Genomic DNA, 19,155 nt, shown 5'->3' with positions numbered 1-19,155 from the left:
TACACCATCAGGGGAGGGGTATCGGTGTTGCCCCATAGGGGAGGGATGTTAGCGTTACCCCATTAGGGGAGGGATATTAGCGTTACCCCATTAGGGGAGGAATATTAGCGTTACCCCATTAGGGGAGGGGTATTAGCGTTACCTCATTAGGGGAGGGGTATCAGAGTTACCCCATTAGGGGAGGGATGTTAGCGTTACCCCATTAGGGGAGGGGTATCAGAGTTATCCCATTAGGGGAGGGATGTTAGCGTTACCCCATTAGGGGAGGGGTATCAGAGTTACCCCATTGGGGAGGGATATTAGCGTTACCCCATTAGGGGAGGGATGTTAGCGTTACCCTATTAGGGGAGGGGTATCAGAGTTACCCTATTAGGGGAGGAATATTAGCGTTACCCCATTAGGGGAGGGGTATTAGCGTTACCCTATTAGGGGAGGGGTATTATCGTTACCCCATTAGGGGAGGGGTATCAGAGTTACCCCATTAGGGGAGGGATGTTAGCGTTACCCTATTAGGGGAGGGATGTTAGCGTTACCCCATTAGGGGAGGGGTATCAGAGTTACCCCATTAGGGGAGGGGTATTAGCGTTACCCTATTAGGGGAGGGATGTTAGCGTTACCCCATTAGGGGAGGGGTATCAGAGTTACCCCATTAGGGGAGGGATGTTAGCGTTACCCTATTAGGGGAGGGGTATCAGAGTTACCCCATTAGGGGAGGGATGTTAGCGTTACCCTATTAGGGGAGGGGTATTAGCGTTACCCTATTAGGGGAGGGATGTTAGCGTTACCCCATTAGGGGAGGGGTATCAGAGTTACCCCATTAGGGGAGGGATGTTAGCGTTACCCCATTGGGGAGGGATATTAGCGTTACCCTATTAGGGGAGGAATGTTAGCGTTACCCCATTAGGGGAGGGATGTTAGCGTTACCCCATTAGGGGAGGGGTATCAGAGTTACCCCATTAGGGGAGGGGTATTAGCGTTACCCCATTAGGGGAGGGGTATCAGAGTTACCCCATTAGGGGAGGGGTATTATCGTTACCCCATTAGGGGAGGGGTATCAGTCTTATCCCATGAGGAGGGGGATCACTATTTCCGGGTTTTCCCGCTCTTGTTCATGGCTGGTGTTTGGCGCAGTCACAATCTCAGTTTTCTCTATAACTGGAAATGTCTATTCTGAATTCTCTTATTAAACACCTTTCCTTTCTCTCTCTCCTCCATAACCTATCCGCTGCCCATAGCTGGAACAGATCCAGAAGCACTCCTGGTATCAGTAAGTACTCACTGCACTATGGGTCGTACACCCTGCAACGTGTCTCAGCTCAAATCTCAGTCTTCACCAATGAGGCTTTCCCCGCTCTCATCCTCTCTCCTCTCTGACTGAGATTGCCGATTAAAGCTGAACTACGGGCGGTTTTGTGTACTGTGGATTCATGTCCAATAGCAGCTGGGCTGAGACGAGCAAACTCATTTCACGTAGGGACCTCACAGGCGGCAGGCAGAGGGGGTTTTAATCCCATTGTTCCTGGCCCCACCTGGACCCCAGGCCCCAGGGAGCAAATTGTCAGTGACTAATCCATCTTCTTCCTTTCTTTGCAGTGATTTTCTCCTGTCGCTAGATTTCCCTCTGCATCTGGGAGTGTACTCGGGATGAGTGGGCACTTCCTTCAAATGACCATAAGGAGGTGCTGGAGAGAGGGGGGTGGGTTCATTTGCCCATTGGATCCGCCCTCTCTTGCCGTGAGGAGGTCTCTGGCCCTCTGGTACCACCTGCATCCCTGGCATGTTACTCAACAGCTACGCCCCATCGAGTCCTACCTCCAACCCCCGCAGATACTTACTTTCCAGCTGGATTCGCTCGGTGCTGACGGAGGGCAGGGGTAGTAAGATCAGCCAACCTAGAACACAGCAGGATTGCAGAGTGGACTTTGCTGGACTCCATAGCACAACGAGCCACCAGAGGGGCAGGGTTTTAGTTAATTTGTTCTTAGGACGTTGGCCACATTTATTTCCCATTCCTAGTCCCCCTAAGAAGATGGTAGCACGCAGTGTGTGGGATTCACATCATGTGTAGGCCACACGGGGGTACGAGTGGCGAGTTGACGTCAGTTTGTGGGGGTTTTTTTACGTCAACTTGCCATGGTGGGATTTGAACTGGTGACCTTTTGGGTTGCTAGCCCAGCACCTTAACGACTGTCGCCGTGGTTTCGAGATTGATTGGCACTCAAACATTCTAACTGGGCTTGTTTGGACTCAGCCTGTCCGAGCGTTCCTGAGGGTGTCAGTGTGTCGTTTCAGGGGCGGGAAGAACGAGCCAGAACCGGAGCAGCCGATAGCACGGAAAGTGATGATTCGCAGACTACAGTCAGTGAGTGACATCGATCCCGATGTCCTAGACAGTATGCAATCACTCGGCTGTTTCAGGGACAAGAACAAGCTGAAGCAGGATCTTCTCTTTGAGGAGTAAGTAACTTCTTCTTTTCTTTTTATGCGTAGCGAATTTTTGCACCAAATGCGAGGGGTGGGTGGCATTCTCGCCTCTGAGCCAGAAGGCTGTGGTTCGAAGGCCCACACCAGAGACTTGAGCGCATAGTCCAGGCTGACACTCCCGGTGCAGTACTGAGGGAGTGCTGCACTGTCGGAGGTGCCGTCTTTTGGATGAGACGTTAAACCGAGGCCCCGTCTGCCCTCGCGGGTGGACGTAAAAGATCCCATGACACTGTTTCGAAGAAAAGCGGGGCAGTTCTCCCCGGTGTCCTGGACAATATTTATCCCTCAACCAATATCATTAAAACAGATGATCAGGTCATTTATCTCATTGCTATTTGTGGGACCTTGCTGTGCGCAAATTGGCTGCCGCGTTTCCTACATTACAACAGTGACTACACTTCAAAAGTACTTCATTGGCTTTGGAACGTCCTGAGGTCATGAAAATATCCGTTATATAAACGCAAGTCATTCTATTCAACTGTGGATGGGCAGATGCAGCAGCCATTTTGTGCACAGCAAATAAATGGGTGACCACCCAAACTGGTCTTTTTTTGGAGGGATAAATATTGGCCATGACTCTGAGAGAACCTCCTGCTCTTCTTCAGATAGCACAATGAGATCTTTTGTGTCTACCTGAGCAGGCAGACGGGGCCTCGGTTTAACGTCTCATCTGAAAGATGGCACCTCTGACAGTACAGCACTCCTTCAGTACTGGCACTGAAGTGCCAGCCTAGACTACATGCTCAGGTCAGTAAGGGGGCTTGAACCCACGACCTTCTGACTTAGAGGCAAGAGGCAAACCAACTGAGCCAAGCTGACAATCAAGCATACCTCCTGGCCAGAATTTAGGAAAATCGATATCTCCACAAGTTATAAATCTGTCCAAAACTTGATCAGTGCCCGATATTGGGGCACATTCTTCTACCACCTCTTTCACATCCCATCGTAACCTTTCTCTCTATTTTATTGCCACTACTATGGTCCATGCTTCTCTGAGATTTTCTTCCTTATTCCTTCTAAGTTGTAAGGACACCATCCTGCATGTTCTTGCTCATCCCTACGTCCTCACTCTGTTGAAATCTAGACTCTTTGCATTGTCTAGTCCAACTCTTTCTTTCTCAGGACCTCAAAACATTTTTGGAGTTTTGCTCAAAATGTTTTTCAGCATCTCAGAATGTAAGCAAGCCCTTGCTCCCTACGCCTTTACCCGCCCAGTATCTATGTAATGTGTAGCGTGTCCAGGGATCTAACAGAAAACCCTCATTACTGTATTTTGGCTCCTGGTTATATCAGGTGCCCTCTCAATAAACTCCTCGACTTTAGAAAGTGATAGAATAAATAATTCATTGGAACATGGCTTACTTTATAAACAGCCAAACAGATTTATTAATCATAAATGGATAGTTGAATGCAAGCAAAGACGCATTGTAGATTTACAGTAATTACGGACTTAATTAAACTTCCTCAGATTTGATAGAAACTAAACTACAACAACAACTTGCATTTATATAGCACCTTTAACGTAGTAAAACGTCCCAAGGCGCTTCACAGGAGCGATTATCAAACAAAATTTGGCACCGAGCCACACAACATAGGAACATAGGAACAGGAGTAGGCCATTCAGCCCCTCGTGCCTGCTCCGCCATTTGATAAGATCATGGCTGATCTGTGATCTAACTCCATATACCTGCCTTTGGCCCATATCCCTTGATACCTTTGGTTGCCAAAAAGCTATCTATCTCAGATTTAAATTTAGCAATTGAGCTAGTATCAATTGCCGTTTGCGGAAGAGATATTAGGACAGGTGACCAAAAGCTTGGTCAAAGAGGTAGGTTTTAAGTGTTAATTGTATTCAGGTGGTGGGTATCAATTGGGGACTGTCTTGTATCCTTTCTATAGGACAGCTTAACGAGGGTGTGGTGTGTGTGTAAGGGGAGTCTCTGTGAATAAGGTTGGAAGTCCAATTTTATCATTAAGGAGCGTCTTAAAGGAGGCGGAGAGGTTTAGGGAGGGAATTCCAGAGCTTAAGGCCTAGGCAGCTGAAGGCACAGCCGCCAATGGTGGAGCGATTAAAATCGGGGATGCGCAAGGGGCAAGAATTGGAGGAGCGCAGAGATCTCGGAGGGTTGTAGGAAGTTACAGAGATAGGGAGGGGCGAGTTTACAATGTAAACTAGACCGGACACAATTTTCCTGCCTATTAACTTTTACATGGCTATTGGTTGCTGACCATGCACTGAGTCTCTCTCTTTCTGTCCAATCTCTCTCTCTTTCTCTGTTGGGTTTGGAAGGGCTACTCAATGTGATCGAGACAGGCTGAGAAATACTTTTAAAATAAATGAACGGGACAAACAAAAATTAAATATTTGTCTCTTAATTCAAAAAGAGTAGCCAGCAAAAATACATACAGATAGAAAATTAATTTATTCAAATACAAATTAAATAGATTTCTTTCAGAAAATGATATTCTGGGACATAACGTGGTAGGTATAGCATGCTCGGGAGGAACAGGTGACTTTGGACCTATGGTTCCCAAAGCTCTCCACCACTGGGGATTTTTCTCACCTCATGTCTGGGTCTGTTGTAGACTCATTGATAGAGATTGATTGCTATGATTAGTCAACAACTCCATTATCATTGTATCAAGTGACTACCAGGATGGTAGAAGGGGAACGACATTGACCTTGGTCTTTTTTTGGACTAACAATCCCTACAAGCCACTTGTATTTGAACTGAATGGCTTGACTCCTCCCCTGGACATCTGGCCAGATACAATATCTATATTCTGGGTCTGTTGTATTGAAGCAAGCTGGGCCATCTTTATAAGTGAACATATTTTTTAACCCCTAATGTTCCGTGACTAAAAGAGAGAAACCAATACCACGGTATATTATAGACAAAAATGTTGTCACACCCCTTAGCCTTCCCTTCTTCCTACAATCCACACACTTTCAAAATCCAAGCTTGGTGTCAACTAGCCACTAATTTTTCATATACTTCAGATGTTTCCCCTGGCTGGAGAATCTAGAACTAGTGGTCATAGTCTCGAGATAAGAGGTTGGCCATTTAGGACTAAGATGAGTAAAAATTTCTTCACTCAGAGGGTTGTGAATCTTTGAAATTCTCCACCCCAGAAGGCTGTGGATGCTCAGTCGTTGAGTATGTTCAAGACTGAAATTGATAGATTTAGATTTTTGGACACTAAGGGAATCAAGGGATATGGGGATCGGGTGGCAAAGTGGAGTTGAGGTGGAAGATCAGCCATGATCTGATTCAATGGCGGAGCAGGCTCGAGGGGCCGAATGGCCTACTCCTGCTCCTATTTCTTATGTTCTTTGATGTGTCCTACTGTTTTTAACCTTGGTGTCCTGCCCTATGGGCTTCGGCCCTTCTCCTAGGTTTGTCGGCAGTATAGATACAGCGGTGAATGGCAGCACAGAAGCCTCACTGTGCTGCCCAAATACCAATTGTTAACCAATGCGTTGCGACATTTCTCATTGTTCTGCCCCCAGAGAAAACCAGGAGAAAATGATCTACTTCCTGTTGCTGGACCGGAAAGAGCGGTATCCGAGCTGTGAAGACGAGGATTTACCTCCACGCAATGACATTGGTAAGTCCAAGAGAATTCCCTCTGGGTTCTTATTCTTCAATCTTCTCCCCTGAGTGCTGACTAATTGCTGGGGTATGGTTCCATGGGTGCTGGTCACCCCCTTAGGGAGGAGGGTTATCTTCCCCTAGTGACTATTCTTCACGTGTGAGCCTCAGTAGTGACACTATTCCACCATGGAGGGCATCACAGCCAAACCTGATCCAGTCCTCACCCCAGCATTCACACGTACGCACTTTCCAACAGGAATCTCCTGGTAGAGACCGGGGATGGTGACCCTGGCGGAATTCCCTCTCCTTCAATGTGGCCTCGCCCCCTCTCTATCTCTGTAACCTCCTCCGGCCCTACAACCCTCCTGAGATCTCTGCGCTCCTCCAATTCTGGCCTCTTGCGCATCCCCGATTTCCTTCGCTGCACCATTGACGGCCGTGCCTTCAGCTGCCTGGGCCCCAAGCTCTGGAATTCCCTCCCTAAACCTCTCCGCCTCTCTCTCCTCCTTTAAGTCGCTCCTTAAAACCTACCTCTTTGACCAAGCTTTTGGTCACCTGCGCTAATAACTCCTTACGTGGCTCGGTGTCAAATTTTGTCCGATAACGCTCCTGTGAAGCGGCTCGGGACGTTTTACTACGTTAAAGGCGCTATATGAACGCAAGTTGTCGTTGTTGATCATTGTCTTGTTTTGTTTCTTTTCTTTCTTCCTCAGACCCTCCTCGAAAGCGGGTCGACTCGCCCATGCTGAATCGTCATGGCAAGCGCCGGCCCGAGAGGAAGTCGATGGAGGTGCTGAGCGTGACGGACGGCGGCTCTCCTGTACCTGCTCGTCGTGCCATCGACGTGGCTCAGCACAGTCAGCGGTAGGTCCGCAAAGCAATCGGCCCTGCCCGCTGGCACCTCGATCGCCTGCTTCACCTGGGGCCTGTCGGGCGGAGACCCGCGAGTCCCGAGGCGGCCTCGGGCCCTTTCGAGATAGGCCCCGCCCGGCGCACGGTCACGTTTACGACTCGGCTTCAGTCGCTTTGCGAGTAAAAGCAGCCGGAGCTCTCAGCGGGGAATCTCCGCAGCTCCTCAACCAAAAGTCACCTTTATTCTCCCCACAGAAACGAGGGGGAGGGCGGGAGAATTGTAAGTGAGGAGGTTGTGTGTCTGTGTCCTCACCTGCTGTGTTACATAGGAGCATAAAACAGGAGGAGGCCATTCAGCCCCTCGAGCCTGTTCCGCCATTCAATTAGATCAAGGCCATGTCCTAACACAGTGTTAGGACACATACCTGGGGGTGATATTTCCTGGATGATTAGTTCCTGATGTTAAGACGGTGAGTCGGGGCCGGTGGGAGGGGCATGGGGTGACGCACACCCAATGATGCTCACAGTATGGTTCAGGGACTATTGCGGCCTAACCACTGTCACCTGTGGCCTTCAGCAGACTTGATGCACCTCTGGGCCTCCATTCGCACTCTGCCGAGCCTGGAAGTTGGCCCAGTTGGGATTCAACGCGTTTCCCTCTCCTTTTACTTGTTCTCGAGCAGCAAAAGAAGGCAAGCAGCAGGTTTTTAAGAAGCAGTGTTGTCCCAGCTTCTATACAGCAAATGAAAGTAGCCCATTGGTGCTGCGGGCCTAGAAATTCTGGTGGTACCGTTGCTATGATGTCACCGTGACTCCATTCCATGTTTTAGTGATGTTGATCGAGGGATAAATATTGGTAGGAAACCAGGAGAACTCCCCTGCTCTTCTTCAAATAGTGCAACGGGATCTTTTATGTCCACTGAGAGAGCAGATGAGACCTCGGTTTAACGTCTCATCCAAAAGACGGCACCTCCGACAGTGCAGCACTCCCTCAGTACTGGATTGAAGTGCCATCCTAGATTATGTGCTCAAGTATCTGGAGTGAGGCTTGAATCCATGACTCAGAGGTGAGAGTGCTGCCATTGAGTCACAGCTGGCACCTTATGGCTTAACCAGTTTCTCACCAGTCCCCGGTCAGTGTCCTCTGTCTGACCCACTGCAGTGTTACTTCATAGTTTCTGCTCCAGGGACTTGAGCACAAAATCCATGATGACGTTCCAGTGAAGTACAGAGGGAGTGCTGCACTGTCGGAGGTGCCGTCTTTCAGATGAGGCATTAAACCGAGGCCCCGTCTGCCCTCTTGGGTGGATGTAAAAGATCCCACGGCACTTTTCGAAAAAGGGTAGTGGAGTTCTCCCCGGTGTCCTGGGCCAATATTTAATCCCTCAACAACATCACGAAGAAACAGATTATCTGGTCATTTATCTCATTTCTGTTTGTGGGAGCTTGCTGTGCACAAATTGGCTGTCTCAATTCCTACGTTACAACAGTGTCTACACTCCAAAAGTATTTCACTGGCTGTAAAGCGCTTTGGGACGTCCTGAGGTTGTGAAAGGCGCTATATAAATGCAGTACTTCCTTCCTTCTTTCTTTTATTTATTTTCTTTCTCCTGACCTGCGTCTAGCGTGTGTCCGAGTGACGTGTTTTGTTTTCTCTTGGCCCAGGTCTCGGTCGGTCAGCGGAGCCTCGTGTGGCCTCTCCTCCAGTCCACTCAGCAGCCCCAGGGTAAGCGTGTGTCAGGCATGTTTTGTGCTTGTGTAGCTGTGTGTCGCTCCGCTAGATGAGGGCTGTGTTAATGTATGCATCAGCTTACAGACATGCGTCAGACACACACAGGTACACACACAGACATACGGGTACACACAGACCACACGCGGTTACGCACACATGTATAGGCAAAACAGACACATGGTGGCACATGCATCGATAGGTACACACATAAAAATGCACACTCACACAGATACATACGATGCCATATACACTCATAAGTACACATTCCTGCCCCGTGGAGGGATGAGCTCAGCCTCGGATCCCATTCCTGATCAGTGTCCCGTGCCGTAGATCTACGTAGCGGGCGGATGTGTGAACCCTGACCCTGCGCAAGGCCTCACAGAAAGCTTCAAATGACTGGCAGTTTCGAGGCAGCTGCTCCACCCAGGATCGGCTGGCATTTGAGAGCCTCGCGAGGGAACACCATACGGCAGGTGCTGTTTGTCTTGTGTGTTCGATAAGCGTTCAAGGTGAGCAGAGCTCAGTGCGAACGAGCTTTCAGACACACTGTGAGGAAACCTCTCACCCTGGATAAAATCCCACCTGTAAGAGGCTCCCTATTTTACAGTCATGTCCTCAGTGAGAACATAGAATTCACACCCCTACATGTGAAGGTGTGGCTTATACACCAAATGTTAATGACACTCCTCGCCTTTCTGTCCCTGTTCCCAATGGGTCAGTGGGTAAAGGCATCTCTGTCTACGGTCAGTTAACAGTTGGGACCCTCCCAGGTCTGGGGAGCGGGAAGTGGGGTTAATAAGTATCCAGGATCCTCACTCTCGATCGCTGTCAGATGCCCCTTCTGCAAAATGCAGGTGTGCGTGGCCATCAGGTGAGAACCAGACCAGGGTCGGCTGTGATGCCCTCAAAGTGGAATAGTCAGTCGCCTCTTAAAATCCAGGCTCGGACATTAAGAATGGACAGGAGGCCATAGTCCAGCAACGAGTTAGGGAATCACCTTGAAAGTTCACCAGACCATAAACTGACCTCTGGCAGCTGACTGCTGAGCTGTAGTCCATTAACGTTTAACCTTTTGGTGGGAGGAAGGGTCGTGCCTCAGAGCGGGTGGCCTGAGTTTGAATCTCAGCCGTGGCTGAGGTCTGAGGATGATCCCTTTAACTGTATCAAATTAAAGGTGCATCTCACCTGTGAAAAGGGAGTGCTTATTGCAGTTGTAGAGTGCATGGGCATATTTCTCAGCATGGTAACGTAATTTGTGTAGCAGAAACTCGACTGCATTGCAAAGAACAAGTCGCCGTATCGCTCGTGCCTGATGTCATTGTGATGGAAATGATGCATCTTTGCCTCCACAACATGGCGCCAATCGTTACCTCCAGGAAATGGTGCCAATCCTTGCTGCCGGAAGACTACCCTCTAAGAGTTAAACGCCCTTAGAGAAGGTTTAACTCTCGCACTCTTGTACAACTAAGTCCGCCCACAATCCCAGGGATTGACTGAATTATAAAACAAACAGTCCTTCCAGCAACAACTTGCACCTTATATATACTCAGTCATGAGTTCCTGTCTTAAAGGCTTGAATCATTGATGGCAAGCCTCTCTACACTAATAACAATTTGGTGCCCACTGCATTTCACAGACTGAATCTCTCCTGATGGAAAACAAAATTGGGAATGCTGGAATTCTGAAGCACAAAACTGAAATTGCTGGAAATGCACAGCATCTGAAAAAGGAAAAGTTAGATTAATATTTCAGATAGTGTCCCTTCCTCAGAATGCTTGGCCATATCTGACAAGAGGATTTCTCTGTTTGAAAGATTGACCTGTTTGCCGATAGCTGCAGTAACTCTGGTTACCCACTGGGCTGAGCTGCCGAGTTTTCCAGAGCCACAGTCCCCAACCCGCGCCACCAGCAGGTGATCAGTGTCACTGCAGCACTGAAATCGGCCAGTGTTTCACCCCGGGCTCTTCCAGCCCAGTGGTGACTTGCATCTTTTTTTTTACCATTTTTGCCAATTATTTTCTTTTTAATTCTTTCGGTAATTACTGGCAGCGTTACATCATTTGGGAAAATAATTCTTACAAAGCCATCTTTTTTTTTTCAAAAATCTCTTAAAACCAGCTCCTAATGACATAAAACCGCTGGAAAGCCACAGCAGGTTAGTCAGGATTAAGGTTGCCACTCTCACCCATACTGATTTTTTTTCTGCGGAAGGAAACGTGTTCAGGGTCTAGCTCCGCAGTCGCTCTCCGGGATCTCTGCGCTCCTCCGATTCTGGCCTCTTGCGAATCCCCGATTTTCATCGCTCCACCATTGGCGGCCGTGCCTTCAGCTGCCTGGACCCTGATCTGTGGAATTCCCTCCCTAAACCTCTCCGCCTCCCTCTCCTCCTTTAAGACGCTCCTTAAAACCTGCCTCTGCGACCAAGCTTTTGGTCACCTGTCCTAATATCTCTCCGTGAGGCTCGGTGTCAAATTTTGTCTGATAATCGCTCCTGTGAAGCGCCTTGGTACATTTCACTACGTTAAAGGCGCTATATAAATGCAAGTTGTTGTTGTTGTCTCTGCTTCCCCCCTCCCCACACACATTCCCCAGCACGAACATCCCTCAGCTTAATGAACGCAAAGTTTACCGAAATAAAGGGAGGGGGAAAAAAATGTGCCAACCCCTCAAATGTTTGGGTCCAGTGCCTGCTTTTATGACCTTTCCTAATATTTGATGAACTGCGAGAGAGTCGGAGCAGGGAATGGGATGAATATCGGGCGGGTTGTACACCCGGCGGGCGATCCGCTCCGCTAGGTTAGCGCTCAGGCTGTCCAAGTTGAAAATTTCTCCTCAGGCCTTGGCCTATCTGCTCTGTGAGCATTTGATGGGTGATTGGATTCTTAACTGCAATGAATAATCCCTCCATACCATCAGACACTAAAGTATATGGACAGAATTGACTCTTGTGTGGTCCAAATCAGAGCTTTGGCGTCCGGTTTTCACTTTAGAAATTTCCAATCCAAAGCCATACCTGTGATGATGCTTTTTTTTTACCTTCACTCACTGCCCCTTCCTGAGAGCAGGAGCCAGATTCAGAATTCGACATTCACCAGACACGAGTGTGATTCTGTGGCACAAGGTGTCACTACACTTCCCCGAGTGTGATTCTGTGGTACTCGGTGTCACTACACTTCCCCGAGTGTGATTCTGTGGTACTCGGTGTCACTACACTTCCCCGAGTGTGATTCTGTGGTACTCGGTGTCACTACACTTCCCCGAGTGTGATTCTGTGGTACTCGGTGTCACTACACTTCCCCGAGTGTGATTCTGTGGTACTCGGTGTCACTACACTTCCCCGAGTGTGATTCTGTGGTACTCGGTGTCACTACACTTCCCCGAGTGTGATTCTGTGGCACAAGGTGTCACTACACTTCTCCGAGTGTGATTCTGTGGTACAAGGTGTCACTACACTTCCCCGAGTGTGATTCTGTGGCACAAGGTGTCACTACACTTCCCCGAGTGTGATTCTGTGGTACTCGGTGTCACTACACTTCCCCGAGTGTGATTCTGTGGTACTCGGTGTCACTACACTTCCCCGAGTGTGATTCTGTGGTACTCGGTGTCACTACACTTCCCCGAGTGTGATTCTGTGGTACTCGGTGTCACTACACTTCCCCGAGTGTGATTCTGTGGTACTCGGTGTCACTACACTTCCCCGAGTGTGATTCTGTGGCACAAGGTGTCACTACACTTCTCCGAGTGTGATTCTGTGGTACAAGGTGTCACTACACTTCCCCGAGTGTGATTCTGTGGCACAAGGTGTCACTACACTTCCCCGAGTGTGATTCTGTGGTACTCGGTGTCACTACACTTTCAGCTCACACACAACAATAACACTTCATTAGGCTCAGGGCATGTTTGTTGATTGTGCTTTGTGGGTGCATTCTGATCCAGGGATGTCTCGATGTTTTGGCGTCCGCCACATGTTCTGGGGGTTCTCTTCCTCCTCCCACCAAACCTGGGTGATCGCCATCAACCTCCGTGTAATGGTTGTCCAGTGGGAGGGATGGTTAAGGTGACAGGATAATACCATTCCATATTATTGTATAATGTCGGGATTTGTGGAATTCTGAACTGCCGGGATTGTTGCTGAATTGGGAAGTGTCTTAAATCATATCTCATGACCTCTCCCAAATGGCTCAGCGTGTTATGCAGCTGGACTGTACAGGACAGAACGACACCACATCGATTCCCGCCCTGTGCTGAACCCTGCTTTCACCCAGGGCAGATGTAGGGGGTGCTACAGTTTGTCCTCAGTACCACTGGGCGAGCGAGCGACGGGTGGGGAGGGGGGTGGAAAAGAAATCACCCTGGGGTTCGCACTCCCGATTGCCTCCTACAGGAAAGAGGACATCAATTGAGGACAAGACGATGCTCCCCACGTTTGAATAGCCTGCTCTCGCCCATGATGAGTGGCCACCTGGAGGGTGTCCGTGGAACCATATCCAGGCCCAGGGCCTTCAGGAGAGGGGGGGAGGAAGAGTTGTGGTGCCGGGAACAATTGACTTTCCACCAGGAAACGGCGGGACATCCCTGCTCAGTGTTGCTGTTTTATGAAAGTTCTCAGTTGTTTTTTGTTTGCAATCCTTTTCCTTCGTGCTTTGTCCGACGCTGCTGAAAGCTGCTGTTCTTGTTGTTCTTGTTCTTGTTCACTTCACGTGACTTTTCCTCTCATGACATTCAGCCCATTCGTAAGTTCTCTGTCCCTCCTCAGAGCCCCGTCTTTAGCTTCTCGCCCGCCTCACCCGAGCGTGACGCTTGTAAGGACTTCTCTCACCAGCCCGGCACCGTGTGGCAATCGAAACTAGCACACCACCATCGCCAGCCTGACCCCAAGACACAAACGCTGCCGGCCAAGGCCAGCCTAAGCGAGAAGCCATTGCAGCCCATCAAATCCAACCCTCTCCCTATCAACCTCGCAGCTACCTCTCCTTCCCAGATCCCTCCGTGCCACCATCCTTCTGTCACATCACCACCCCACCACTCCATCCCTTCACCCACCTTCATGCCGTCTGCCCCCGCTCGATTTTTCCCAAGTACTAAAACGAGCGCCAAATCTATCCCTGCCACACAGGTGACCCCTCACCCCTCCCCTAGAGGCAGCCCCCTCCCCACCCCGCTGGGAACCCCAGTCCACACGCCAAAGGAGAGCCCCACCAGCACACCCAACGCGACACCGCCATCCAGCCCAGGGGTCGGAGGAGTGCCCTGGAGGACCCGGCTCAACTCCATCAAGAACAACTTCCTTGGGTCTCCGCGCTTCCATCGAAGGAAGCTACAAGGTGAGCTCAGCTCGGGTCGGGTCTGTCGGTGCTGACGATTCTCTGGTAGTTAAAGGGGCAATGCAAGTCTTGGGAAACGCTACCATGCCCCCTCCTCCCCTCTCTCCCCCTCCCCCTGCCCTCTCTCCCCCTCCTGCCCTCTCTCCCCCTCCTGCCCTCTCTCCCCCTCCTGCCCTCTCTCCCCCTCCCCCTCCCCTCTCCCCCTGCTGCCCTCTCTCCCCCTCCTGCCCTCTCTCCCCTTCCTGCACTCTCTCCCCCTCCCCTCTCCCTCTCCTGCCCTCTCTCCCCCTCCTGCCCTCTCTCCCCCTCCTGCCCTCTCTTCCCCTTCCCCTCCCCCTCCCCCTCCTGCCCTCTCTCCCCCTCCTGCCCTCTCTCCCCCTCCTGCCCTCTCTTCCCCCTCCTGCCCTCTCTCCCCCTCCTGCCCTCTCTTCCCCCTCCTGCCCTCTCTCCCCCTCCTGCCCTCTCTCCCCCCTCCTGCCCTCTCTTCCCCCTCCTGCCCTCTCTCCCCCTCCTGCCCTCTCTCCCCTTCCTCCCCTCTCTCCCCCTCCTCCCTTCTCTTCTCCTCCCCCTCCCCTCTCCCTCTCCCCCTCCCCTTCCCCACGCCTTCATATCTGCTCCGGGACAGACCAGAAGTAGCGGCCAATGGTAAAGTGAACCGAACCATTCAGGGACTCGGCCAGCCCCTCCCAGTCAGTGTTGTCACCAGGGTGTCTCTGGAGGGTCAGAGAACCAAAAATGGCGAGTCTCTATTGGGGCAGGGTATGGTTGAAAAAAGTAACAAGCATAAATTTTATAACAGTAGCGGCAGTTCTCCCATGGCGTTGCTCGTGGTAAGTTGAATGAAATAGAAAGATAGAAAGAGATGGTAGATTAATAGAGATATATTGACTGATAAATATGGTAAATAGATAGAGAGGGATGGACTGATAGAGATAGTAGATGGATAGAGACGGATGGGCTGATAGGGACAGTAGATGGATAGAGACGGATGGGCTGATAGGGACAGTAGATGGATAGAGAGGGATGGGCTGATAGGGATGGTAGATGGATAGAGAGGGATGGGCTGATAGGGACAGTAGATGGATAGAGACGGATGGGCTGATAGGGACAGTAGATGGATAGAGACGGATGGGCTGATAGGGATGGTAGATGGATAGAGAGGGATGGGCTGATAGGGACAGTAGATGGATAGAGAGGGATGGGCTGATAGGGACAGTAGATGGATAGAGACGGATGGGCTGATAGGGACAGTAGATGGATAGAGACGGATGGGCTGATAGGGATGGTAGATGGATAGAGACGGATGGGCTGAAGTTCATTGGTTTCCCCTTTTGACCTCGCGTGCCAGTGATTTTCTGCGTGTTAAAGTGAATAGGTTAAAATCACATGCTGTGCAGCACACAAGCAGAAAGCCTCAGCCATGGAGTTTTTTCGATAGGCATTGGGGATGTTTTGTAGAGCCGCTTTTTTAAAATGGTGAGAATATTTTCATACTTCTTGCGTGACCTGTGTAAATAATCTTATAGTTAATACCGTGGAGCTGTGGACAGCGTGGGTACAGCTCAGTTTTAAATTTCCACCATATGCCTGTGACCCTCTCCCCCATAAACCTTTCCTGTACAAATATAAATAACTCTGCAGCATTCTGAACATAAAGTATTTCCCTTGGACTTTCCTTCTTCTTGAATGAGTGATGTTCAAAATGTTGCCACATTTTGTAAGGCCCAAAACCTAACGGGGGTGGGGGGCACATTAGGAGCCAGGCAGGGGGTGGGATCATGGCTTGATTGTTGATCTTTGCTTTGTTGCTTGTAAACCTGAATAACTAAGTGCAATTAATCGGCTCTTGGAAAAGTATGGACTAGTAAATGAAAGTCAGCACGGATTTGTTAAAGGAAAATCGTGCTTGACTAAATTGATTGAGTTCTTTGACGAAGTAACAGAGAGGGTTGATGAAGGTAGTGCGGTTGATGTTGTGTATATGGACTTTCAAAAGGCATTTGTTAAAGTACCACATAATAGACGTTAGCAAAATTAAAGCCGATGGATTTAAGGGATAGTAGCAGCGTGGATACAAAATTGGCTAGAGGACAGAAGGCAGAGAGTAGAGATGAACAGTTGTTTTTCAGGCTGGAGGGAAGTGTACAGTAGTGTTCCCCAGGGGTCGGTATTAGGACCACTGCTCCTTTGATGTATATTAATGACCTGGATTTGGGTATAGAGGGTATAATTTCAAAGTTTGCAGAGGACACGAAACTCAGAAATGTTAAACAACGTGGAAGATAGTAACAGACTTCAGGAGGACATAGGCAGACTGGTGAAATGAGCAGACACAAGGCAGATGAAATTTAACACAGAGAAGTGTGAAGTGATGCATTTCGATAGGAAGAATGAGGAGAGGCAATATAAACTAAATGGTACAGTTTTAAGGGGGTGCAGGAACAGAAACACCTGGGGGTGCACGTACACAAATCTTTGAAGGTGGCAGGACAAGTTGAGAAGGTTGTTAAAAAAGCATATGGGATCCTGGACTTTATTAATAGAGGCATAGAGTACAAAAGCAAGGAAGTTACGCTAAACCTTTATAAAAACTGGTTAGGCCTTAGCTGGAGTATTGTGTTCAATTCTGGGCACCACACTTTAGGAAGGATGTCAAGACCTTATAGAGTCCTTATAGGTGCAGAGGAGATTTACTAGAATGGTGCCAGGGATGAGGGACTTCAGTTATGTGGAGAGACTGGAGAAGCTGGGGTTGTTACCCTTAGAACAGAGAAGGTTAAGGGGAGATTTGATAGAGGTGTTCAAAATTATGAACGGTTTTGACAAAGTAAATAAGGAGAAACCGTTTCCAATGGCAGAAGGGTCGGTAACCAGAGGACACAGATTTAAGGTGACCGGCAAAAGAGCCAGAGGCGACATGAGGAAACATTTTTTTATGCAGCGAGTTGTTATGATCTGGAAGGCACTGCCTGAAAGGGCGGTGGAAGCAGATTCAATAGTAACTTTCAAAAGGGAATTGGAGGAAAAAAATTTACAGGACTATGGGGAAAGAGCAGGGGAATGGGACTAATTGGTTAGCTCTTCCAAAGAGCCAGCACAGGCACAATGGGCCAAATGGCCTCCTCCTGTGCTGTACCTACTATGGTAATATGATCACAGAAGTGAAAAAAAAGTTTCCTCCTTTTAAAAACTGGATTGCCAGATTTATAGTTTAGAAAATTCCCACTGGACCAACGAGAAATCACAGTCGGGACAAACACTGGTCAGGTGGCAGCCTAATTCACTCTGCACTTTACTGTCCCAAGTTATTATTCTCTTTTTATCAAATGAATTATTCTACTGGTAAACTCTGAATACGGTGGGAGTCCCCTAATGACATCATCAGTCTACTGACAGCAACACAAATTGGACAATAATTTACAATTCAAAAATTATCCACACCATTGCTTGACCAGGTTAATTTGAGAAGAATGCCTCTGGGTCAGTGGGTAAACGCATCATCTGGTGTGGATACTGAGCCATACAGTCCAGAAGGTACCAGGGCCACACGGGCTTTGCTGATCTGTACCAGAGCAACACTTGGAAGCTGCCATATTTGGCCTCAGCTCCCTCAGGCGAGAGAGGGTCAAAGTCAGCCTGGGTTCCCGCTCCCAGTCACTATCTAGTGACCTCTGCTGGAAATATTGTGTGTTTGCAGCTCAGGCGAGGGTAGGATGTGATGCCTTCCACGTGTGAATAGCTTGCTGACACTCTCGCTGTCCAAGCTCGTACATGAAGAATGGCCTTTTGGTGCTGCTGGCACAAGGCAGCACTTCCGGGAGAGGAAGGGGGAAAACTGGGACTCATTAAGTAATGCCGCTGCATCACTGGGGAAGGGAATCAGGGTCGGACATTCTCATGTATCCTGGCTCTCTGTAACGTAACGACTGAAGAGCCAGGAATCGTGGTTATAAAATAAAGACTGTTAATGAGGAAGCTCTCGTTGCAGATTGCATTGATCCGATCTTCTCTCTTTCCTTCTACCCATCCTGCACAGTACCAACAGAGGAAATGTCAAGCCTCACGCCAGAATCATCACCAGAGTAAGTTCAACTCTTTGGGTAATGTAGAGATCAATGGCAGAGGGCAGAAAATGGCCTCCTGACTTGGGTCACACGGTCTGGTGCTTATCTGTGACTTTGGACTTATTCCTACCTTCCTTTCCCCCTGCCCTCCTTCATTTTTTGCTCCCATTTTTTTCTCCCATTTTCCTTTCTCCCCCCGTTTCTTCTCTTTATCTCTTTCTTTCTTCCACCCTTTATCTAATTCTGGCCCCTCCTCTTTATCTTGCCTCTCCCACCTCTTCTTATTTATCTTACTCTTTCCCCCTTCTCTTTCTCCCTTGCTCTCCCTCTTCTCCTGGTCTCTCTTTATCTTGTTTTCTCTCCCCTTTTTCTCTCGCTCTCTATCTTGCTTTCTTCCCCTCTCTCCTGCCTCTCTCCCTGTTCTTATCTGTCTTTCCTTTCTCTTCCCTCTCTTCTCTTTATCTCTCCTACAATTCATTCCTTCCCTTTTTCAGGTATTTTATCGTATTACATGGTGTTGACCTGTCAGAATGGGAGGAGTATGTTGGGCCTTTGGCTTTCCTAAAATTTCTTATGTAGACATCACAACAACAACTTGCATTTGTATAGAGTCTTTAACGTAGTAAAAACATCCCAAGGCGCTTCACAAGAGTGTAATCAGACACAATTAACACAGAGCCACTTAAGGAGACATTAGGGACATTAGGACAAGGTGACCAAAAGCTTGGTCAAAGAGGTAGGTTTGAAGGAGCGACTTAAAGGAGGAGAGAGAGGCAGGGAGGTTTTGGGAGGGAATTCCAGAGCTTAGAGCCTAGGCAAGTGAAGGCCCGGCCGCCAATGGCGGAGCGACGAAAATCGGGGATGCGCATGAGAGAATTGGAGGAGCGCAGAGATCTCGGAGGGTTGTAGGGTTGGAGAAGGTTACAGAAAATAGGGAGGGGCGAAGCCATGGAGGGATTTGAACACAAGGATGAGAATTTTAAAATCGTGGTGTTGCTGGACCAGGAGCCAATGTAGGTCAGCGAGCACAGCGGGACTTGGTGCGAGTTAGGATACGGACAGCAGAGTTTAGGATGAGCTCAGGTAGTCATATAACCATGATA

General features: G+C 49.1%; 1 protein-coding gene across 1 annotated transcript in view; it reads left to right on the top strand.

Moving 5' to 3' along the window:
• The window catches only part of LOC137305358 (serine/threonine-protein kinase BRSK2-like), a 134,688-nt gene that overhangs the window by 106,464 nt on the left and 9,069 nt on the right, over window positions 1–19,155 (top strand). The window contains exons 9-15 of the mRNA XM_067974194.1: window positions 1,236–1,267; window positions 2,293–2,457; window positions 5,996–6,093; window positions 6,794–6,944; window positions 8,598–8,658; window positions 13,781–13,988; window positions 18,025–18,070. Coding sequence (XP_067830295.1) covers window positions 1,236–1,267; window positions 2,293–2,457; window positions 5,996–6,093; window positions 6,794–6,944; window positions 8,598–8,658; window positions 13,781–13,988; window positions 18,025–18,070 — 761 coding nt within the window. The remainder of the gene's footprint in view (window positions 1–1,235; window positions 1,268–2,292; window positions 2,458–5,995; window positions 6,094–6,793; window positions 6,945–8,597; window positions 8,659–13,780; window positions 13,989–18,024; window positions 18,071–19,155) is intronic.

This window comes from Heptranchias perlo, chromosome 40, assembly GCF_035084215.1.
Source record: "Heptranchias perlo isolate sHepPer1 chromosome 40, sHepPer1.hap1, whole genome shotgun sequence".
Taxonomy (NCBI): domain Eukaryota; kingdom Metazoa; phylum Chordata; class Chondrichthyes; order Hexanchiformes; family Hexanchidae; genus Heptranchias; species Heptranchias perlo.
The sequence above is the reverse complement of the archived record's forward strand: the minus strand, read 5'-3'. Positions and strand labels throughout refer to the sequence as shown.